Source organism: Gymnoscopelus microlampas, assembly GCF_963454915.1.
Source record: "Gymnoscopelus microlampas genome assembly, chromosome: 2".
NCBI lineage: Eukaryota > Metazoa > Chordata > Actinopteri > Myctophiformes > Myctophidae > Gymnoscopelus > Gymnoscopelus microlampas.
Genome location: NC_139939.1, coordinates 16,410,093 through 16,436,032, shown reverse-complemented (window position 1 = coordinate 16,436,032; position 25,940 = coordinate 16,410,093). Strand labels below are relative to the sequence as shown.

Below are 25,940 nucleotides of genomic sequence, written 5' to 3'. Positions count from 1 at the left end.
ATAAAACACCATACAAACACCACCAGGGGGTTTAATTAAGTTCTATCAACCTCATAGACACATGAAAAACAGAAAAAGTGCAAAACCATGGCACCACCTATTTAAGAGTTGATTACCTGTTGTAGGAGTTGGTCACTAATGTCTGGATTTGTCAGGTCAGCATCAGTCTGAATCTTCATCCTCATCACCTTCACTCCTTGAACAACTGCCTCACCCCACGTGCGCGCGCCCACACACACACACACACACACACACACACACACACACACACACACACACACACACACACACACACACACACACACACACACACACACACACACACACAATAAATAATGTGTAAAAAAAAACATAGGACCTATACAGATAATGTTGATCTTTTGTGCTAAAGATTTGAAACTTTGTTGTGTTGTGGAGAAGACACTCACCTCTGTGGCAGAGGAATGCATACTTTTGTAAACAGTCTCCATCATTCCAAGTAAAGTAGGATTTTTCCAATGCTACACAACGTTGACCAGCTTTATTATTGGGCTGTTTATCAGCCCAGTGTGTGAAGGAGAAGTTGCTCTGGTCAGACCATGCCCATGCTACTCTGTAAAGGCCGATCCATGGATTCATATTTGTTTCCAATAAAGACACAACTTGGTTGTTCTCTTCAGCATTTTTGATAACAGCCAGGTCTGTGTAACGTTCTCTGCAGTGTTGCTGGGCAGCCTTCCATGATAACTTCTTCATGACTAAAATATATTTCTGTTGGACTCCATTATCTAGGGAAGAGAACAGTGAAACAGTGTCACTATGGACCATATGCCTGCAGACCAATCATACACTTTTGTATGTAAAATCAATCTACAGTATGTGTGTACTAGTGAATGCACACATGACATGTATGTGTGTTGTACTGCAGTATGAGCACTGTAGATTATTTTGAGTTTTAGAAACTTTTGTATGTAAAATCAATCTGTGTACAATGTGTGCACACGTGTGTGTGTTAAGTATGATTTAATTATTTTTGATTGTATAGGCAAAAAGAAAACAAAGGTATTCTTACCATGATAACAGACAAAATGTCTTTCCTCTTCACAAGGTGCATCATACCAAAAACCATCAGGACTGTTCACCACACAGACCTCTTTGGCTACAGCAGGATTTGGCTCGCCAGAACCCCAGTTATGATACTCTGTCCTGATCTGCACATCAACGGCTGACCATCTCCAAGAGTTGACATCATGGCCTATGGTTCCCTTCCAGGATTTGGGGTCATCATACAGTCCAAACCACAACCATGTGCCAGAGTTGACAGTGTTGACTGCTTTCAGACTCTCCACATCTTCCATGTTCTCTATGGTGGCCAGGTCAGTGTACTTCTCTTTGCAGTAGCTCTGAGCATCGTTCCAGGTCATTTTCAAGTTAACAACGTGATACTCACGAAGCACACAACAGGAGGGTATGTAGAATCCTGAAGAGATCAAGAATAGTGGATTTAGATGCATCTTTAACTCCACCATTGTGTTTTCACCCGTGTCCATCCGTCTGTCTGTCTGTCTGTCTGTCTGTCTGTCTGTCCTTGAACAGACCGATCGGTGTAAACTTTGCACACACAGGCCGTGGAAGAATGTCGGCCCAAGATTTCAAATGTTTTTGCTACAACTCTTACAGATTTTGTCCAATTGTTTTTAGACATTGTGTCGGGCTTCAAGAAGTTATTCTGTGCCTTTGCACCTACAGCACTGAAATCCAATTACTATCTCAATCTTTCTTGTCCATATTGCTTTTATGCATAAAGGAACATTTTAATACTGTAGTTTAGCAAACAGCTGCCATGGCCTCATGTTTTAATACAAATGACCAATGCGCTTAAAAAATAAATTTGAGTGCTATATCCAAGAAATAACAACACACACTCCATGGTCTCACCAGAGAGGAGGATGATCAGAAGTAATTCATGATCCATAGCTTCTCTGTGAGGAAATAAACAACAGTTATCACCATATAAACACAGACAATATCAATACGTTGTGATACAATTTCATGAAGAAAACATCACAACATTAATTTAAAAGGAAAAGAAGAATGAAATGTCCTTTACGTAGGTGGACAAAAAAGCCCCGTCATTGCCAGAATTGCTTTACTATTGACCGCAGTGTTGATTTTGTCGACTAAAACTATGACGAAAAATGTTCGTCGACTACCTTTTTTCACTGACGAAAACTAAATTAAAACTAAATTAAAACTAAACAAACACAAACTAGACTAAAATGTTAAGGAGGGACTAGTGGAGAAGAGATCCAGTACAACTAAAAGACAATTCATTTTGTTTGGTTGCGCTCGGGTGTTGCGCTCTGAAAACAGATCTACAAGCTCACAACACTAAAACTAAATCAAAATTTGCTGTCAAAAACAACACTGAGACCGGTAGGGGAAATTTGATTTCAGCTCAACCCAGCTTTGTGGTGTAGTCTACTACCACAGATTAACAATACATTGTTTTGATTTCTGCACCAAATTATTCCTTTTGATATAAGAGGACACTGGTGTACCAGTCCTCTAACCAACCACCTGTAGATACATGAAAAATACACTCACCGTTTGAAAACTCAGTGTCTGATGCTGTGAGTGTTGAAGAACTGGAGCTATGGAGTAAATCTCTCAGAGCTGGTACCTTTACCTGAACTTTAAGCCTCTTGTGATGTTGCAAACGTTTATTTTCATATGCAAATAGTATGGAAAAGTTTCAGTGACATTTTGATTAATAGTTACTACAGCTTGGCTCATGTTGGGTGCCATGGCATTGGTCTGATGGCTCTTTATTCCAAAGCATTTTATTATTATTAACTCTAACCCTAACCATATAAAAAAATCTGACTATTGTTGTCTTGTTTTACTGCAAGTATTTATACAGTGCTGTTGTCCACGTTTCCACAAGGTAATACTGTACAATGGCATATACGTCTTTAATGGAATAAACACTGATGTAGGCCTACAGTAGATATATTCTTAGTTCATGCATCATGCATAATAGAGACATCAGTGGCAAGAACATTGTTTTTAGGGGTCTTTGACCACAAAAAATGATCTGGGAACACAAAGTGGTTTGGAAACCACATGATGGTAATTGGAGGCTGAAAAGATATGTGGAGGCTGAACAGGAGAAGGTTAAATGCTCTTAAGATATTGGGCCACTTCTTACTTCCTTCACAGGTATTACCAATGATACTATTTAAGGCTTTGTTTCATTCACTGTCAGTTGGGAAATGTTGAATTATCGTACCAGAGAATTAAATGTATCATATTTTAAAGAAAACTATCGTACACACTAACACAGCCAAAAAAAGACAAATCACAGGTGTAAATATGTAATATTTATTTATTGTATAAGAAATAACTTTGTTTGACATGTCTACTTGAGGAAAATGCATCACATACGCTGCATGGGAACAGGCAACTTCCTGGACGTTACTCAAATAAAAGCCTGGAACTGGAATGGAAAGACATTCTGGTTTAGAGATAGCTGTAGAATACAACTCTCGTAGACGTATTTATGATTCTGACGTTTTCAATCTACGAGAGTTGTAGGGTTGGTTGATCCCCCATGGACACAGGGACTTTCATCTCCTAGCCCGTAGATCTCCAAACATGTACAAATGCACAAGCACAAAAAAAATTTGCTTACCCCCACGCCCCAAATGTTAAAGGACGACTTCACCGATTTTCAACCTATCTTCATATAATTGGTCCTCACTAATACTCATTATAAAATGGTACCATTTTTTTCTACTCGGTCTGTGTCTCAGAGGAGGGCTGTGGACAGTTCAGAGTCCCGTCTACCAGTGACATCATCAATGGGGAATCCAAGCTAATAGAAACTGCAGGCTTTCTATTCCTGGAAAGTTGCAATGCAATAATAGAAGCCATTGTTCTCACGTTAAAAAAAAAAGTGAAATCTTGTTGAAAAAAAAAAATCATGCCTAACGATGATGTCACTGGTAGACGGGTTTCTGGACTGTCCACAGCCCTCCTATGAGACACAGACCAAGTAGAAAAAAATGGTACCATTTTATCATGAGTATTAGTGAGGACCAATTATATGAAGATAGGTTGAAAATCGGTGAAGTCGTCCTTTAACTCTTTCTACGGGGTAGTAGTGCAATGTAATAATCCATATCTTTCAATAAAGAAGTGTTTTAATCCCGTCTGTGGCCGAATGCCATTTTTTCACCCTTGTTTATACTTCCTGTTTACATTGAGTGTAATTACGGGTTTCACCGGATGCGCCCCGACACTACCGCCCATTGGGAACTTCCGACAGAATCGGCCACAGACGGCATTACAACACTTCTTTATTGAAAGATATGGATTATTACATTGCACTTCTACCCCGTAGAAAGAGTTAACATTTGGGCGTGGGGGTAAGCACTTTTTTTTTGCATTTTTACATGTTTGGAGATCTACGGGCTAGGAGATGAAAGTCCCTGTGTCCATGGGGGATCAACCCTACAACTCTCGTAGATTGAAAACGTCAGAATCATAAATACGTCTACGAGAGTTGTATTCTACAGCTAGTTTAGAGAGAACATCTATGGTCATATTTACCTATTTGCTGACTTATTTTGAAAAGCCAAACCACATCAAGAATCAGCAGCCAGGGAATTTAGTAAAGTCATACACCTTTTTTGTGATCTGGCAAAATTATCGTTTGGGCATTTTGGCATTATTGATTTGATCATAAGTCGTACAGAGGGTAAAATCTATCTATCTATCTATCTATCTATCTATCTATCTATCTATCTAGCTATCTATCTATCTATCTATCTATCTATCTATCTATCTATCTATCTATCTATCTATCTATCTATCTATCTATCTATCTATCTATCTATCTATCTATCTATCTATCTATCTATCTATCCATCTATCTATCTATCTATCCATCTATCTATCTATCTATCTATCTATCTATCTATCTATCTATCTATCTATCCTTAAATGCCCTTTTGGTCATACGTAAGTTACTTTGAATTGTAATTGTGCATGAAATGTGATATACAAATATATTTGCCTTAATTGTCTGCGTCATGTCCAGCCATGTCCTCTCCCTTCAGGCAGGTTCCCTGTTGTCACACCATCTTTCACTTGATCTTTAAACCATGTTAAGTTAGTTGACCGGAGCCCCCAGGACTCTATTGTTCACTTTTGTAGCAAATCACGTACTTCCTGCCTTGAGCAGTGAGCTACGGTTGCTAAAGCCCAATGAAAAAGGGGGTCGAGAGAGGTTGGTGTTTAAGCTAATCACTCAAACTGGTTGTCTTTTTGGGCATGGGGGTAAGCACTTTTTTTTTGCATTTTTACATGTTTGGAGATCTACGGGCTAGGAGATGAAAGTCCCTGTGTCCATGGGGGATCAACCCTACAACTCTCGTAGATTGAAAACGTCAGAATCATAAATACGTCTACGAGAGTTGTATTCTACAGCTAGTTTAGAGAGAACATCTATGGTCATATTTACCTATTTGCTGACTTATTTTGAAAAGCCAAACCACATCAAGAATCAGCAGCCAGGGAATTTAGTAAAGTCATACACCTTTTTTGTGATCTGGCAAAATTATCGTTTGGGCATTTTGGCATTATTGATTTGATCATAAGTCGTACAGAGGGTAAAATCTATCTATCTATCTATCTATCTATCTATCTATCTATCTATCTATCTATCTATCTATCTATCTATCTATCTATCTATCTATCTATCTATCTATCTATCTATCTATCTATCTATCTATCCATCCATCCATCCATCCATCCATCCATCCATCCATCCATCCATCCATCCATCCATCCATCCATCCATCCATCCATCCATCCATCCATCCATCCATCCATCCATCCATCCATCTATCTATCTATCTATCTATCTATCTATCTATCTATCTATCTATCCTTAAATGCCCTTTTGGTCATACGTAAGTTACTTTGAATTGTAATTGTGCATGAAATGTGATATACAAATATATTTGCCTTAATTGTCTGCGTCATGTCCAGCCATGTCCTCTCCCTTCAGGCAGGTTCCCTGTTGTCACACCATCTTTCACTTGATCTTTAAACCATGTTAAGTTAGTTGACCGGAGCCCCCAGGACTCTATTGTTCACTTTTGTAGCAAATCACGTACTTCCTGCCTTGAGCAGTGAGCTACGGTTGCTAAAGCCCAATGAAAAAGGGGGTCGAGAGAGGTTGGTGTTTAAGCTAATCACTCAAACTGGTTGTCTTTTTGGGCATGGGGGTAAGCACTTTTTTTTTGCATTTTTACATGTTTGGAGATCTACGGGCTAGGAGATGAAAGTCCCTGTGTCCATGGGGGATCAACCCTACAACTCTCGTAGATTGAAAACGTCAGAATCATAAATACGTCTACGAGAGTTGTATTCTACAGCTAGTTTAGAGAGAACATCTATGGTCATATTTACCTATTTGCTGACTTATTTTGAAAAGCCAAACCACATCAAGAATCAGCAGCCAGGGAATTTAGTAAAGTCATACACCATCCATCCATCCATCCATCCATCCATCCATCCATCCATCCATCCATCCATCCATCCATCCATCCATCCATCCATCCATCTATCTATCTATCTATCTATCTATCTATCTATCTATCTATCTATCTATCCTTAAATGCCCTTTTGGTCATACGTAAGTTACTTTGAATTGTAATTGTGCATGAAATGTGATATACAAATATATTTGCCTTAATTGTCTGCGTCATGTCCAGCCATGTCCTCTCCCTTCAGGCAGGTTCCCTGTTGTCACACCATCTTTCACTTGATCTTTAAACCATGTTAAGTTAGTTGACCGGAGCCCCCAGGACTCTATTGTTCACTTTTGTAGCAAATCACGTACTTCCTGCCTTGAGCAGTGAGCTACGGTTGCTAAAGCCCAATGAAAAAGGGGGTCGAGAGAGGTTGGTGTTTAAGTTAATCACTCAAACTGGTTGTCTTTTAGATATTTATTCACTAAATCACACATAATACATAAATTGAATACATAAGTTACATGGTCAGTAACAGATAGACCTGGCGCTGGTTCATTAAGTCAGCGTCAGGCTATGGTATAAACAGACGTTAGTTACATCACTTAGACAGACCGGTTAGGTTATTAAACTTTAGTCCATCCATTCTCTCGCCAAGTTGTTAGCAAACTGTACCAGGTCCCATTCCCCTGGCACAGCAATCAAATCTGAGGTTTAGTACCCAGACAGCCTATTATATCAACTTCACACATAAGGTCCGCCTTTAGGGCAGATCTTAAGCAACAGGAAGTTCTGGTTACCCACAAGGCATTGCTCTTGGTACTGTACTGCTTCTTATCACACAAAGCCTTTGTCCCTTATCCACCATTTTACCTTCCCCCGCTTGGTATGCAAGGAGCCCTTTGAAGCTGCTAGCTCACCAGGGGTCTACTATGGCCTGCTAAACTCAACTTAAAGGGACATGTATTACTCCAACAGGACAGTTGAAACAAAGTACATTATTATATCATTAATAATAATCCACAATTATCTTTCATAATCATAGATTATTCCACACCTGCCACCTGTGTGTCTGATCTAGGATCCAGGACACACACAGAACATTCCTCGTGAGCTTTTTGGCTCTTTAGATAACGGCTCGGTAAAACAATTGTTTAGTATGGCTCTCTGTAAACTGCTCTGATCCCATACTCATACAGATTACATTTTCAACACACATTTCACACATTGTCTCTAAGTGGCTCCAAACCCATATACTGAAACAATTAACAGTTCAACTTAAAGTTCTCAATTTGTTTGAAATACTTTTTGGACATTGTGGCTAATATTTGATCTCAAATTGACTTTACTTCATAGTAAATCATGACCAATTTAATTTAGCAACAATTCTTTTCCACTAGTTTATCCCTGAGGTTTTTCCTAAATCCCAGGACAAATTAACTTTAATTGTAGTTATTATCTACATGCAAGCAGGCCCATTGGTTTGACACTCACGTGTCTTGTCTTTCCTTTTCTCCTCCCACTAAGTCAATGTCCTATTTTAGGGCATGTTGCCATGGTAACTGACATTGTAATTTGGGCAAAAGGGTTAAAAGATTATTAAAATAGTTGATCTACAATTTCACCTTAAGAAATTTTAACTTTAACCTCAAGCACACATCCTAAAATGCTTTTTAGACAATCAACAAATAATAATTCAAACAGGTCTGATTGCTCATACCATGAGTCAAACATCAGTACAGAATAATTGTTGTTGTGCGGAAGAACTTTCCAACTTATGTTGCATTATGAACTTAGTGGCATAGTTTTGGAAGTTACAAGTAGCTTAATACATTTCATTATGCGTTAAGTTTTTCTTCTGTGGTACATTGCAAACCTAGAAATGATACATTCATTTACAAAATATATCTCGAAATTCCTATGTAAACAGTCGCTCAAATAAGACATTTCGATTTTTTAGACACCTCGCATGGCGTCTTTTCGCTTCTCGTCCGCACTGCTCCCTTACTCTGAGGGTGGCAGCGCAAGTGTCAGTTCGTTCGCCAGTGTCACGTTGCTGGCACCACCAGCCGCCAGTGGGACTGCTTTTTTAGCAGCTCCCTCCTGGGGCCTCTTCTCAGCTGTTGCCAAGAAAGAGCGTGGGGCTTTGCTCCCCTCCGCAGAGGGTGAAGAAGGCTTATCTTTTATCTTCACCTTCTTTTTTCTAATTATTCCAGCCCCACCAGGACGAAGCATTCTCTCTGCCTGGATCCTGGCGGTAAGAACTGAAGCGACCTGACGTAGCACCCTGCCTCCCTTTTCTTTCCGCAATTTCCTCATGACCCACCGGACTGGAGCGAAGAGGTCAGGAGGCTTGCATATTTCACACTTGCATTTTTTTAAGAGGTCAGGAGGTTTGCAGTTCGCACATTCGCATAATTTTACCTCGACTGGCCTGCAAACCAAGGTTTGCCTCCTGCCACCGTTGTGAACTGGAGGCTCAGAGGAAACGCCGCTTTCAGCTGGTAGCCTGCCACCGCATAATTTTACCTTGACTGGTCTGCAAACCAAGGTTTGCCTCCTGCCACCGTTGTGAACTGGAGGCTCAGAGGAAACGCCGCTTTCAGCAGGTAGCCTGCCACCTTGGTTACCCGGGGGCTCCGTAGGACCACCCAGCTGGCTGGCCATGGCTCCTTCTCCAGCAGCTACTCCCTGGACCTCCTCCGCGATGAGTGGATCAGTGTAGACGTCCTCTGACGCCCTCGCCAGCGCCTCTCCTGGTGCAGCATTTCCAGTTGCGACATCCAGTGGCTGGCACCCCTCAGCGTTGATTGGTTCGGTGGCGACGTCCTCTGACGCCCTCGCGGCTCCATCGACCATCTCCTCTGCAGCGTCTCTCGCGATCTCCAGAGGCAGCTCCACCGTACCTGCAGCTTGGTCTGCAGGAGCAGCAACGCCGTCTGATGGCACCTCCTTCTCAGCAGTCGACGGCTCCTCTCCGCCAGCTGTCACAACCTCCCCGGCTATGAGTGGGTCGGTGACGACGTCTTCTGACGCCCTCGCCGGTGCCTCTCCTGCGGCCTCTGGTGGATGGTATCCCTCTGCTTTGAGTGGGTCCTCCTCCGTGGCTTCGTCCGCAGGAGCAGCACCACCTGCGATCTCCAGTGGCACCTTCTCAGCGTGGTCCCCTGGAGCTGGTTCGACCTCCGATGGCACTCCCTCCGGATGGCCCTCTGGATGGTCTCCTTTCTCAACGTGGTCCCCTGGAGCTGGTTCGACCTCCGATAGCACTCCCTCCGGATGGCCCTCTGGATGGTCTTCCTTCTCAACGTGGTCCCCTGGAGCAGTAGTGAAGTCATCGACCTCCATGGCAGCAGCGGCGATAATTTTCTCACCCCCCTCTGCAGCGTAGAATGGGACCCCCGGGCAGGACCCTGCGTTACTCCCTGGAGTGGTGCCATCTGGGTTGACTCTGAGAACCGCTGGCCCAGTAGATCCAACTGTAGGTGTGACATTCCAACCTCCAGCTGCTCTGTCCTTTACGACCGGATCTGCTGCCTTCTTATCTGTGGAGATAGTCACTCGCTTTTCCCTCACAGCAGGGGGGTCTTCACTCACTTCGGCTTTTGACCATCTGGTCAAAGTTGCCTCCTTGATTCTCTGCAAAGTCTCGTCATACTCAAGGCAACAGACATCCTGTATCCTGCAGATCACAGATGAATCGATGCCGACAACTTCCAGTATGGCGATAGAATATGTAACAACCTCCAGGAATCTATCTAAATCAGCTTTTAGCTCCCATGCCACCCTTTCGCTTGGTAGACAACAAAGAGCAAACTCTGCCTCTCTCCTAAAACCTGCTTGAGCTGCTTCACACCTCTCTAGTAACTCAGCTAACACTTCCATTCCCCTTTTTTACCTGGCCTTCTTGGCTTCTACAGGACTTTAGGTAGGCCTTAGCAATCGTCAGTTCTTTTAGCAAGTAGTAGTGTTGTTCAGCCTTTAGCTAATAACAATAATTAATTAACACTGTGTTTAACCTGTAATAGCACCCACCCTGTAGCATTCTATGCAAGAAGCCTGTTAATGGTCTATTCACATTTAGTTATTTTGTTAATTAATACTGGCAGGATTTATTTAGCTCTACCAAAGTAAATAATAGCATTTAACCCACAATGATGACTTAATCCACTGCTATCGTAACTAATCATCTAGTTGCTCACAGTTTTAGTCTATCATAAAGTCTGGTTGAACATGGTATTACACTAGTGGTAGAAAACCTCCCCCACCCCTTATCAGTAAACAATGGCCTTTTAACTCCCAACGATAAGATCACCTCATATTCACTGTCCTTTAGTCTGATTTTTAGCTATATTGCAGTGGCTGGTCTCTCATAAAGCCTAGTTAAACCATGAATACTATTTTAATGTTGTCTAATCTTAAGGCAAGCATCTCATTGCTACGATTAGATTATCAACCAAACCTAACTACTCCTCCTCTCAAGGCGTGTTAGAATTTGGCGGTTAGCTTAGCACTGTCTTGTAAGTGAACAAAGACAATGCTAATTTTACTCCCCCACCCCTTAGGTCAGGGGCAGCATGCCTCCCGGCAGCAACCACCTCTCAGTCAACAGTGGCAGCTAGCACTTTATGCTAGACAATAGAGCTACTTAGCTTGCTGTAAACTAGTGACGCTAAAAGGTAGCTCTAAGGACAGATAGCTTACTGCTGAACCCACCCCTGGTTTAACGCTAAACACCTTTAACGGTAGCCTTTAGCTACAAACCCTGTGGTTAGCTTGCTGCTAAACCTCCTGGCTCCCAGACAATAGAATCGTCAGCACGCAGCGTTTCACTCTAAAGTCTTTGTTCTCCACGGTCTTCGCAGAACTGTGGGGCTTTGTTTCATAGCAACCTGATTGAGTCTCTGTCCCGGTAGGTTCCTCGGTATTTACTGCCCCGGTCCTAGCGTCGTGTTGTAGGCTGCCGGCTCCGTGTATCCCCCTTCGCCTCCGTGGTTCAGATGACTCCTCTCGGTTGTTGCTGTGTTAGTTCACACACTACTAGCACTGGTTCATTAAGCCAGCGTTAGTTCTGTGAGCCTATTTAAACCTGTCCCATAACCAGGCCAAATAATTATTTTGTTGCAACTAACTCCTCATCTTAAAGAGACAGTATAGTTATACGTTCCGCTTCAAGCGCCTAATACTTTACTAGCTATTACATAGGCTACCACGGCTTTATCTGTGTCATATCTTTACAACAACACAGCATCACTCAATTATATCATCCGCTTCCAGGGCCTAATACTTCATAGGCTACCACGGGTTATAACTTTTCAAGTGATTCATTCAACACTAGTTGTCCCTCTTAGACACACTAGTGGTTTAATTTTAATTACTGTGAACATTTAAACTCTGTTAAACGACTATGTAATCAATCCTTGCAACTAGTTGGCACACTAGCGATCAATTACTGTGAACATTTAAACTCTGTTAAACGACTATGTAATCAATCCTTAAAACTAGGTGGCACACTAGCGATCAATTACTGTGAACATTTAAACTTTGTTAATGACTATGTAATTAACCTAAACTTAAAGAAGTCCCCTCCGGGGACTGCTAGAGTTTAATAACTGTGTTATACCTCTGTATAACACAGAGACCTTATTAAAGGCCGCTTAAACTAGTAGAAAAGTCTCCTCCGGAGACTACTAAAGTTTAATAACTTGTAATTAAACTTAAAACTGATAGATGTCTCTTATATAAGAGACTCTAAAGTTTAATAACTGTTCACTTTTGTAGCAAATCACGTACTTCCTGCCTTGAGCAGTGAGCTACGGTTGCTAAAGCCCAATGAAAAAGGGGGTCGAGAGAGGTTGGTGTTTAAGCTAATCACTCAAACTGGTTGTCTTTTAGATATTTATTCACTAAATCACACATAATACATAAATTGAATACATAAGTTACATGGTCAGTTACAGATAGACCTGGCGCTGGTTCATTAAGTCAGCGTCAGGCTATGGTATAAACAGACGTTAGTTACATCACTTAGACAGACCGGTTAGGTTATTAAACTTTAGTCCATCCATTCTCTCGCCAAGTTGTTAGCAAACTGTACCAGGTCCCATTCCCCTGGCACAGCAATCGAATCTGAGGTTTAGTACCCAGACAGCCTATTATATCAACTTCACACATAAGGTCCGCCTTTAGGGCAGATCTTAAGCAACAGGAAGTTCTGGTTACCCACAAGGCATTGCTCTTGGTACTGTACTGCTTCTTATCACACAAAGCCTTTGTCCCTTATCCACCATTTTACCTTCCCCCGCTTGGTATGCAAGGAGCCCTTTGAAGCTGCTAGCTCACCAGGGGTCTACTATGGCCTGCTAAACTCAACTTAAAGGGACATGTATTACTCCAACAGGACAGTTGAAACAAAGTACATTATTATATCATTAATAATAATCCACAATTGTCTTTCATAATCATAGATTATTCCACATCTATACTATAGTGTTTTAACTCTACACTAAATATCTTTAATTTAGCCAATCTTGACTGTTCTTGGTTAAGGTTTTTAACCAATCATGTCGCTTATATTAGTTCCGTGAGAGGGTTGGCCGTAGCTCTACATTTCTGCCATGTTCCGCTCTGCCTAAGGCGTTTGCGATGGGATGCGTCACAAAATGACGTGGCTACGTCACAGTCACGTTGACTGTGTTTACATCAAAGAAAGGAAGTAACTTGAAGACTGTAGCAGTTCCCAACTGGGCATGAAAGAGGTTGGAGTCTGTTTGATGATTTTGAAGATTCTTTATTATAGATCAACGTGAAAACTAAAGAAACAAAAAGTATAAACACATAATCGATAAACTGTCATAAATCAACACATGTCCCACATGACCAACTAGAAAAAGTGCTCCTCCGAGCACAAGTCTCTGCCAGATCAGGTAGATTATTGTGGGCTCCTGGTGGCGCTATAATAGGCCAATGTGAAAAGGGTGCAATTTCTTCGTAGGTCTTGCACGAGAATCGGACACTGCCTTCGTGATGTGAGGCATTTTGTTCCAAAAATGTGGTTTGCTAAATTGTTGTGTAAAAAGTGTTGTGTGACATGTTTCTGGTCAAAAGAAATATGTCAAGTGAAATGACACACAACACTTTTTCTCTGAAGCATTAAACAGCCTTTGTAGGAGTTGGTCATTAATTTCTGGATTCTTCAGGTCAGCATCAGTCTGAATCCTCATCACCTTCACTTCCTGAATATCTGCCTCACCCCACACATGTGAGCTTGAGCTCAAGTATACTTGAAAAACACCGAAAGGGTCGAAACGTCGTATCATGAGCTGTGTTTTGTTTGAATAAAACCTGGAGCACAAAAGTGAGTTGCGAGCCCTATCTTTTTCTCATTATTACTGTTTTTACAGTTAAAGCTCAGCACAAAAAGGAGGAAACGGAAGATGTGCGTTATTTGTTTTTTTCTGGACTATGTCCCTAGTACATACAGTAAGCCTATGTCTATACCGTTCTAGTGCTGTACTTCGTGTAATGCACCTGCTGCTATATTTTGTGTATACGTGCACCTTATGTCTAACCTATGCTATGTGTACAAATGTTATTATCTTCATTTCCCCCTATATTTTTTTTCCTTGCTCTCCCTTTCTCTGCCCCCCCCCCCCCTGAAAACTACTGCCTTGGAATTCTGGATCAATCAGTAATTGATGAGGCAATAGGAGTCGGAGACAATATTGTATAGGTGGTGATGGTTATGTTTTAATTTACATGATATCATGGGGAGAGGTACGTTAGACACACAGTCTGACACAGATCGGTAAGGTCTTTCTGCCAACGATCACAGGGACCAGACCATACAGTAGTTATACTAGCTGCTACAAGGACAAGCTGACAACAGATAGGCTGTAACATAAACAATAGCTATTATATAAGTACTATAAGTGATGGTGAAATATAAGAAACAATCATACTTGCATAGAATCATTTCTTTCTCATTACGAATGATGGAGCTTGTACAAAAATAGTAATTTCTGAAAGAGGCAACTAATGCCTAATTACTACAACTAAAATAATTGTATATCAGTATAATTTAAAATATAAGGTCAATAAAACATCAATCAATCAATAAAAGCATTGTAGTTTTGCAGCTGTGTTTATCTATGTTATGTTTTAATACAATGGACATTAAAGGAAAATACACATGAAAATATCCTTTGCGCACAGTTTATTTTATTCTAAAAGCAAAATATGTAAATTAAAAAAAACAACCTTAGAAAGGTTATTTTGGAAATAATTACAATTATTTTCACCTGAAAAGAAAACGAAGCCCAAATCTATCCATCTATCCGTGTCTGTCTATCTGTCTGTCTGTCTGTCTGTCTGTCTGTCTGTCTGTCTGTCTGTCTGTCAGTCAGGTAGTCACCTGGTAGATTAATATTATCCATTATTAAGAAGTTAACCTAGGGTTGTTGTGGATTTGCAGTGTTGTTCTTCAACTTCAGGACTCTCCTGTTTCGTGGGTTGAGTCTTCCAGCGCAGTTGAAAGTTAGTTACTCCCTGGTTGGCTAGAGATTCACGTAACTGAAGAGGAATAGAAGACATGAGAAGCTTTTTACTGCTGGCCTGCTAAAGGGCAGCTGTTGCTCTACATTTCGAGGACATTTTTTTTCTACACAGTCTCAACCCAACTCGTCAAATAGTTTAAAGCTATAGAATTAATAATTTTTCACAACATCTTTTCTCTGAAGCAATAAATATCCTTAAGAGTTGATTACCTGTTGTAGGAGTTGGTCATTAATGTCTGGATTTGTCAGGTCAGCATCAGTCTGAATCTTCATCCTCATCACCTTCACTCCTTGAACAGCTGCCTCACCCCACGTGCGCGCGCACACACGCACGCACGCACGCGCGCGCACACACACACACACACACACACACACACACACACACACACACACACACACACACACACACACACACACACACACCAAATAAAAAACTAAATAATGTGTAAATTAAAAAAAATAGGACCTATACAGATAATGTTGATCTTTTGTGCTAAAAATGTGAAACTTAGTTGTGTTGTGGAGAAGACACTCACCTCTGTGGCAGAGGAATGCACACTTTCGAAAACAGTCTCCATCATTCCAAGTAAAGTAGGAGTAATGCAATGCTCCACAGTGTGTATTAGGCCTACCGTTATCGGGCTGTTTATCAGCCCAGTGTGTGAAGGAGAGGTTGCTCTGGTCAGACCATGTCCATGCTACTCTGTAAAGGCCGATCCATGGATTCTTTTGTTCCAATAAAGACACAACTTGGTTGTTCTCTTCAGCATTTTTGATAACAGCCAGGTCTGTGTAACGTTCTCTGCAGTATTGCTGGGCAGCCTTCCATGATGATGACTTCTTGACTAAAATATATTTCTGTTGGACTCCTTTATCTAGGGAAGAGAACAGTGAAATAGTGTCACTATGGACCAAATGCCTGCAGACCAATCATACACTTGTGTATGTAAAATCAATCTGTGTACAGTATGTGTGTACTAGTGAATGCACACATGACATGTGTGTGTGTGTTGTACTGTAGTATGAGTACTGTAGATTAATTTGATTTTGATAAACTTTTGTATGTAAAATCAATCTGTGTACAATGTGTGCACACATGTGTGTGTTAAGTATGATTTCATTATTTTTGATTGTATAGGCAAAAAAAAAAGATATTCTTACCATAATAACAGACAAAATAGCGTTCCTGTTCACAAGGTACATCCCACCAAAACCATCAGTACTGATTATCACACAGAGCTCTTTGGCTGCATTATAATTTGGATCGCCAGAACCCCAGTTATGATACTCTGTCCTGATCTGCACATCAACTGCTGACCATCTCCAAGAGTTGACATCATGGCCTATGGTTCCCTTCCAGGATGTGGGGTCATCATACAGTCCAAACCACAACCATGTGCCAGAGTTGACAGTGTTGACTGCTTTCAGACTCTCCACATCTTCCATGTTCTCTATGGTGGCCAGGTCAGTGTACTTCTCTCTGCAGTAGCTCTGAGCATCGTTCCAGGTCATTTTCAAGTTAACAACGTGATACTCACGAAGCACACAACAGGAGGGTATGTAGAATCCTGAAGAGATCAAGAATAGTGGATTTAGATGCATCTTTAACTCCACCATTGTGTTTTCACCCGTGTCCATCCGTCTGTCTGTCTGTCTGTCTGTCTGTCTGTCTGTCCTTGAACAGACCGATCGGCGTAAACTTTGCACACACAGGCCGTGGAAGAATGTCGGCCCAATGATTTCAAATGTTTTTGCTACAACTCTTACAGATTTTGTCCAATTTTTTTTAGACATTGTGTCGGGCTTCAAAAGGTTATTCTGTGCCTTTGCACCTACAGCACTGAAATCCAATTACTATCTCAATCTTTCTTGTCCATATTGCTTATAGGCATAAAGGAACATTTTAATACTGTAGTTTAGCAGACAGCTGCCATGGCCTCATGTTTTAATACAAATGACCAATGCGCTTAAAAAGTTAATTTGAGTGCTATATCCAAGAAATAACAACACACACTCCATGGTCTCACCAGAGAGGAGGATGATCAGAAGTAATTCATGATCCATAGCTTCTCTGTGAGGAAATAAACAACAGTTATCACCATATAAACACAGACAATATCAATATGTTGTGATACAATTTCATGAAGAAAACATCACAACATTAATTTAAAAGGAAAAGAAGAATGAAATGTCCTTTACGTAGGTGGACAAAAAAGCCCCGTCATTGACAGAATTGCTTTACTATTGACCGCAGTGTTGATTTTGTCGACTAAAACTATGACGAAAAATGTTCGTCGACTACCTTTTCACTGACGAAAACTAAATTAAAACTAAATTAAAACTAAACAAACACAAACTAGACTAAAATGTTAAGGAGGGACTAGTGGAGAAGAGATCCAGTACAACTAAAAGACAATTCATTTTGTTTGGTTGCGCTCGGGTGTTGCGCTCTGAAAACAGATCTACAAGCTCACAACACTAAAACTAAATCAAAATTTGCTGTCAAAATCAACACTGAGACCGGTAGGGGAAATTTGATTTCAGCTCAACCCAGCTTTGTGGTGTAGTCTACTACCACAGATTAACAATACATTGTTTTGATTTCTGCACCAAATTATTCCTTTTGATATAAGAGGACACTGGTGTACCAGTCCTCTAACCAACCACCTGTAGATACATGAAAAATACACTCACCGTTTGAAAACTCAGTGTCTGATGCTGTGAGTGTTGAAGAACTGTAGCTATGGAGTAAATCTCTCAGAGCTTACCTGAACTTTAAGCCTCTTGTGATGTTGCAAACGTTTATTTTCATATGCAAATAGTATGGAAAAGTTTCAGTGACATTTTGATTAATAGTTACTACAGCTTGGCTCATGTTGGGTGCCATGGCATTGGTCTGATGGCTCTTTATTCCAAAGCATTTTATTATTATTAACTCTAACCCTAACCTCATACAAAAAAAAACATCTCACTATTGTTGTCTTGTTTTGCTGCAAGTATTTATACAGTGCTGTTGTCCACGTTTACACCAGGTAATACTGTACAATGGCATATGTCCTTAATGGAATAAACACAGATGTACAGTAGATATATTCTTAGTTCATGCATCATGCAAAATAGAGACATCAGTGGCAAGAACATTGTTTTTTGGACCCCAAATAATGTTCTGGGAACACAAAGTGGTTTGGAAACCACATGATGGTAATTGGAGGCTGAACAGACATGTGGAGGGTGAACAGGAGAAGGTTAAATGCTCTTACACGATGCAATACTTCTTATGAAGACAGGTTTAGCCTCAGCACGTAGCAGCAGTGTTGCCAAATAGGAAATGTTAAATGATCGTACCGGAGACTTCGTACCGGAATCGTATTTTAAAGAAAACTACCGTTAACAGCCAAAAAAATAGTTCAATCACAAACAGCAAACAGCTGTGTCTATCTCATGTGTTATGTTTTAATACAATGGGCATAAGGAGGGAAATAATATGAAAATATCCTTTACGTACAGTTTATTTTATTCTAAAATACAAATATTTAAACAAAAACTTGTCTATCTTTTTGTCTGTTTGTCACCTGGTAGATTAATATTATCCAAATATATCCAAATATATCCGTGTGTGTGTGTGTGTGTGTGTGTGTGTGTGTGTGTGTGTGTGTGTGTGTGTGTGTGTGTGTGTGTGTGTGTGAGGCTGTCTGGTATATTAATTCTATCCACTATTAAGAAAGTAACCTATATAGGCGTGTTGTGGAATTTGCAGTAAAGGGTTGTTCTCCAACTTCAGGACTCTCCTGCTTTGTGGGTTGAGTCTTCCAGCACAGCCGGAAGTTAGTTACTCCCTCGTTGGCTAGAGATTCACGTAACTGCAAATATTTGGAGAACATTTCGCTACACAGTCTCAACCCAACTTGTCAAATACGGCAGCTTCCTCAAAAGCCGGAGGCGTCACACTCTGGCACCTCTATTTACATGCCCGGCAATGTCCCATTGGACACGTACGGTAGTATAAATGATAACGTTTCATATTTATGCTTTGGATGATGTTATAGTCATTGGTGCACACATGTTTCTGACAGGTGTTAGTGCTATAGTGTAAAGTGGCTTTTATATTTTAGTTATTTAGCTGCATGGACCAGTCGATGCCAAACCTTTCATGCACGCTGCCAGTAAACCAAGGAAGACACTCTCCCCAAATATTTTTGCATTGCGTGGTATCTTATTAAATATTTTTTGTGCATGTCCTATAGAAACCATTTGAAAGAATAGCACAGTGGAAAGTGACCCATACCAAAAAAAAAAGAAATCATAGAAATAGAAGAAATCATAGCTTTTTAATTTTTTTTCACTGAACAATGTAATTAACATTCATCAAATATGTGGTATTCAAGATAAAATAATGTGTTTTTATTATAGCTAATAAAAATGTTTATAGTACAATTATTGATATACAACCTTGTGATTATGAAAAATGGGAATTGGGCATTCTTTAAATTGTTTTATTTAAACACAGTTGGTGCCAAACTTTCTATGCACTCTTCCTTGGTATGCAGTAATACCAAGGAAGACACTCCCTACTATCTTTTCAAATCTTATCTTACTAAATATTTTTTGTGCATGAAACCTTTTGAAAGGATACACTAAAACATCCCCTTTTTTAAGAACAAAGAACAAACACAGTGGAAAGGGACTCATACATACACACATTCGTATAAATAAATCATAGCATTCCACTCCCATGTTGATAAGAATATGAAACCAGGGGACGCTAGGGGCGTGTCCTCTCCTCCACGTCATCAGTGCATCAGTGCCCATACCCTAGGTGGGGTTGGCGAAAGAGCCTTTCTGTGTGGAGTTTGCATGTTCTCTCCGTGTTCCCCAGGGTAGGTTATCACAAAAACATGCAGTAATCCTCGTCACTATACTGCCTCCCCCTGGCCAGCCGGGGCGCCTGGCGGAGGGGAAAGGAACTGGTTGGAATAACGCGTTTCTTCCACGCGCTACGTCCAACCGGGGAAACTCCCCCCCTGTCAGGTGATAAGAAGACTTGTTAGCTCTCATGCATTGAAGGAGGCATGAGCTTGGCTCTGAGACCTCCCTAGGTTGGCAGAGGGAGTGTAGTGCCCAGGATAACTTAGATAATTTGCACTGGGTGAAAAAAAATGGGGTTACAAAATCGTGGGATAAAAATGTAAGAGGAAAAAAAAAGATTATGAAACCAAATCATGCGGGTAAAATGTTCAATTGTTTGACAGCAGTAATGAAAAACGTGTGTGTGTGTGTGTGTGTGTGTGTGTGTGTGTGTGTGTGTGCGTGCGTGTGCGTGTGTGTGTGTGTGTGTGTAATATTTCCCATGTTCAATTCTACTGTACCGCCGCCTCCTGGTGGCGCTATAAAAGGCAGATGTGAAAAATGCAGGGAAAACGTTTGCCTTGACCTCCAGGGAGTGCACATACAAAGTTTTATACAGATCGGTGCAGTTATAGGTAAAAACGCGAATCGGCCTGTTATAGCGCCACCATGAGGCTGATTTGAACATTTTCAAGTGGCATTTCTTCCTTGGCCTAGTGGGAATGTGCGTGCAAAATTTCACGGAAATGGAATGCTGTGTTCATGATTCGAGGCATTTTGTTCAAAACAAACCAATCCTGCAAACTTTGGAAGCCAATCTTAGCCAATCAGGATCGAATATGAAACATCTGAAAGACCTGTTTTGTTTATATTGACTATAGAGATACTGTGTACCGATTTGCGTGATGTTTGGACAAAATCTGTAGGAGTACTGTCAAAAAATTGTTTTGCACAAATCGGCCTCCTGGTGGCACTATAACAGGCCCATGTGAATAATTTGGGGCAGAGGTTCTGCTCTGGCATCCAGGAAGTGTGTGTGCACAGTTTCGCTACGATCAAGCCAATGGTGCCAGAGATTAGCTGTACTCCACACAGACAGAATCACATATGGACGGACGGACAGACAGACAGACGGACGAACGGACAGACAGGGTGCAAAGCATACTGTAGTCTCGGCCATGCCTTTTGGCCTGGCGAAGACAAAAAGAAAATATTGTTTACATATGTTGACACATAAAAGCCCTTTTATTGACATAATTGCTTTTTGGTGTGTGGAGTACTGTAGATTTAAAAATATTTTGTTTTGATGTGTGCACCAAATTTTTCCGTTTTATATAAGAGGACACTGGTGTACTAATTTTCAAACCAACTGCCATCATGTAGATAAATGAAAAATACACAATACACTCACTGTGTGAGTGAGTCTAACATTGCATTTTGCCACAGTGATACATGTGTGACCGAGATGTGTTTGTTTATTATTATAATTATTTTAATTTGTATTTATTCTGCATGTTGATTCCAGGGGCGTGGGTGCGTGGCACATTAGCATATTCATGAGGGGTTGTTCCTGTAGGCGTGGCATAATGGCATATAGGTAATAGATCCTGGAATTGTTAATGAGGGCAAAGACAAAGCCAAGTTCAAGGTACTATAAAACTCTTTTATAGATGTTTTGGGTAAGAAAAATACTTGACAGGGGCACTATTGATAAAACATTTATAGTGTGGATGTGCAAACTGGAACTTTATTCAAGTAAACACAAATGTGGCCCAATTTCTAGCCAATATGGTGGCCGTGCACCTTATCTGTACCTTCCAAGAAGGGAGTGGAAGTGTGAATATCTATCTATCTATCTATCTATCTATCTATCTATCTATCTATCTATCTATCTATCTATCCATCCATCCATCCATCCATCCATCCATCCATCCAGCTTAAATGCCCTTTTGGTCTCACGTAAGACACTTTGATTTGTCATTTTGCATTCAAAATGAGATATGCAAATATATTTTCGGTCGGACTATAGACGTTAATTCCCATTCCTACAGTCCATATTTGCTTATGGGCAACTCAACACAACCTTCTCCAGCAGGGGAATGAGATTTGAATGTGGAAGAAGAGGAGGGAATCTCTGACAACATTGTTTATAAGGACCTGCTTTGTCTATAAGTCATACATTCAAACAAAATGTTTGCAACAAATACTTTTTGTTTGTTTGTTTGTTTGTTTGTTTGTTTGTTTGTTCGTTCGTTTGTTTGTTTTGATAATTAGAGTGGCACAATGTAACTGTTTTTAATTGATACTGTACAATGTCATTTTGTTCAATCTGTATGATAGAGTATGTTAATAAAATATAACTTATACAATTGGGGTGGTTGTGTTTTGTCTCTCTGCTCTTCTATTGAGACAATTAGTTGTCGTGTCAAAGGTCATCATCTCACCTAGACACAGGATCTGACATGAATTTTGACCTGATGGTCAAGATTCAATTCCTCCCCTGTATCAAGCAGGCTGGCTCTATTAGCTCGATGGTAAACATTTGGTGCAGTATTGTGGGGAACATAGTGGTGCAGCTTTAAATAACATTCTGGATTCAAAACATATTCTCTAACAACTTCGACTTTTCAGAAATAAAACTACATTGCTGACTACATGCCATAGGAAATACTGCACATGATCAATATAGATCAATAATAATAATGATAATACATCACATCTATATGGCAACTAAGGACTTCACTTTAAATGTGTATGTGTGTGTGTGTGTGTGTGTGTGTGTGTGTGTGTGTGTGTGTGTGTGTGTGTGTGTGTGTGTGTGTGTGTGTGTGTAGGGGGGGACACAACTTTATTAGGGGGGGGGGGGGGGGGGAACTAAAACAAGCAAAAGTAATACAACAGTAAAACAAGAGTTGAGAACATTCTCAACTCGACCTCAGCTGGGAAAAGGTGGGTTTTGAAGGAAGGAAGGGAGGGGGTGTCTCTGATATGGTTGGGGAGTGCATTCCAGAGGGCGGGGCAGCCACAGAGAAACCCCTGTTGGCACAGGTTCGGAGCTTGGTCCTGCAGGGACCACCAGGAGACCGGCATCACTGGACCTGAGGGAACGGGGCGGGACACAGGGATGGAGGGGGACAGGTAGAGGGGAGCCTGGTTATGGAGTGCCTTGTACTGTAGCTGGTGAGCAGTATTTCAAAGTGGATTATTCGTTAGACAGGCAGCCAGTGGAGGTTGTGGAGTAATATAATAATTATATATATACATATATATAATAATTATATATATGTATATATATATATATATATATATATATATATATATATATATATATATATATTAAAAAAAAATCCGCCAAACGTAGTGAAGCAAGCTGGATCCCAGGCTAGCCATATATGCCCAAGTCAACTGTAAATGTTAAAATAAATAATAAACTATGACCAGAATGTATCTGTAATTGCACCAAACACTTTTTGAGTTGTTGTGCCATTCACAAAGTCATTAAATGTGTATCCAGTCACTTTGGCAACCAAGGAAAAACATCATAATAAGTTTGAGTAAATTATGATGCTTCTTTGGTTGCCAAAATGACTGGATCATGTACTACATTTAAAGATATTAACCACTTAAGCCCTACATACAGTACGTACTTTGTTGTACATTGACACATCCCTTAACATTGTTGTACATTGAACATATTATCGTAAAGATAGCTGATCTACAAGCTTGTGACATGTTGTGCACTTGTAGATTGACAATTTTCAAGAACTATGTACAAAACAAAGAAATGATTGTCCATTTTTTAAATAAACCCATAATAGGGACACACCAGGGTTAACGACTCCAGCTTCGGTATTGTGGGGAAAGCTTTCGCAGAGAATAGCTGATCGATAAGCTTACAACACGTCGCGCTGTAAGCCTGTTGATCAGCTATTTTCAGTCAAAGTTTTCCCCATAATACACAATACTAGAAAACAAAAAAGCCCTGAGGGACTCCACTCGACCATATGGGGTTTAAGTGGTTAACAGGTACGTGCAGGGGGTGGGGGCTTTTGGTGCACCTGCCCCTTTGCCTCAAAGTGCCCTTTCCCCAAAACGAAAAAACTTTTTTTTTAATGGCCTGCCCAACATCCGTGGCTCTTTTCATGAGAAAGCATAGTAATATGTTATTGTCCAATGACATGGGCCAAGTTATTATTAAATAACAGAGGAGAGAGGACCTCAGGCCTTTTGAAACAGAGTTGATAGTTCCAGCTGTAATCTTTGTACTGTGTAATATCACTGACACAGCCTCCCAACTGTGCTAAAGCTAGAGAAGGTGTTCAGGTAATACTTATCCTGACAACAACCTCCACCTCCCCGGGTAACAACAAAAACATCATATTTTACTTATTATTGGCCTGCACAAAATGATGCAAACATGAAGATTGTCATCTGGTCAACTAGAAGACATTTTGTAGGGCTTCAAAAAAGTAATTCAGTGGCATATTTTCCTTCTGAAATCTAACTGCCATCTCAATATGTCTCTTTATGTCTCCATATTGCTCATGGCATAAAGGAATATATTAAAACAAATATTGTAGTTTAGCAAACAGCTGCCATGGTCTTGTTATGTTTTAATACAAATGGCGAAAGCCCTTTAACCCATTAAGACCGGGAAAGCCTCTGTCATTTTAGATTTGAACCACTTTAACTATTATTTTATACTTTGGCTATTCAAAAATAGCAGATATACAGGCTCATAGTGCGGCACAGAGTGCCGTGCTATGAGCTTGTAGATCTGCTATTTTATCATTTATAATTCATAATCCATAGCTTCTCTGTTAGGAAATAAACAGTTATCCCCGTGTAAACACATTAATCTATGTTGTGACAAAAATATTATCATTATATTATAAAACAGCACACATCACATTACGTCTGCCATAAAAGCAAAATAAAACTTTAAATATCATTTGTGTACAGTTTGTGGACAAAAAGAACGCCTGTCATTGACAGAATTGCTTTGTGGTATGTCATTTACTACTGTAGATTACAATATGATTGTCACTGGCATAACAGTCTTCTAACTGCCTGTAAATAGATGAATGAAAAATACACTCACCGTTTGAAAACTCAATGTGATGTGGCAACTGTTGATTTGATCAAAATGTAACTATGAAGTAAATCTCAGAGCTGGACACCTTCACCTGAGTTTAAGACACATACGTGACAAGCCTCTAGTGATGTTGCCACCTTTTATTTTCATATGCAAATATGGGGAGTGTAGGATTTGGATTATGGAAAAGGTTCAGGGAGCTTTCCGTGAATAGTTCCTACAATTTACAATTTAGGCATTTAGCAGACACTTACTGTATGCAGAGAAACTTACAGGCAGTGGTGTAAAGTAACTGAGTACATTTACTCAAGTACTGTACTCAAGTACACTTTTGAGGATTTTTTAGTTTAACTAGTTACTAGTTACTAGCGACGCGTTGTGAGCTTAAAGATCGTCTATTTTCAAAAATGTTAGTACTTTTACTTTTGGTACTTTAAGTATATTTTGATGCCAATACTTTTGTACTTTTACTCAAGTAACATTTTTTACTTGTAATTGTGGTGTAAAGTGGTGTAAAGTAGCCAAGTACATTTACTCAAGTGCTGTACTTTTTTTGTACAATTTTGAGGTATTTCTACTTTACTGGAGTATTTCTTAGTTTCAGTACTTTTACTTCTACTCCACTACATCTCTGAGGAAAATATTGTACTTTTACTTCACTACAATTATTTGAAATTTTAAGTTACTAGTTACTTTTTAGATTTAGATTTTTATTACTAAACATACATTAACCACTACAGTTTTACATACATTTCGGCCATTGGAAAATAGCCGTTCTACAAGCTCACAATGCGTCGCGATGCGACGCATTGTGAGCTTGTAGATCTGCTATTTTAAAAAGATTTTAATACATTTTCTACATTTGAAAACTTTTGAAATAGAACATTCTGCATTACGAGTACTTTCTACTTTTGGTACTTTAAG

General features: G+C 40.2%; 1 protein-coding gene across 1 annotated transcript; it reads right to left on the bottom strand.

Moving 5' to 3' along the window:
- Positions 1-385: 385 nt before the first annotated feature.
- LOC311054138 (macrophage mannose receptor 1-like) lies at positions 386-2,632 on the bottom strand (the record flags this gene model as incomplete). Its single annotated transcript, XM_084070017.1, has 5 exons — positions 2,587-2,632; positions 1,918-1,961; positions 1,052-1,459; positions 516-767; positions 386-399 (listed from the first exon to the last, which is right to left on the bottom strand). Exons 2-5 carry the CDS (start codon positions 1,952-1,954, stop codon positions 386-388), a joined length of 711 nt encoding a protein of 236 aa, XP_083926143.1. The 5' UTR covers positions 1,955-1,961; positions 2,587-2,632.
- Between the last annotated feature and the right edge of the window lie 23,308 nt (positions 2,633-25,940).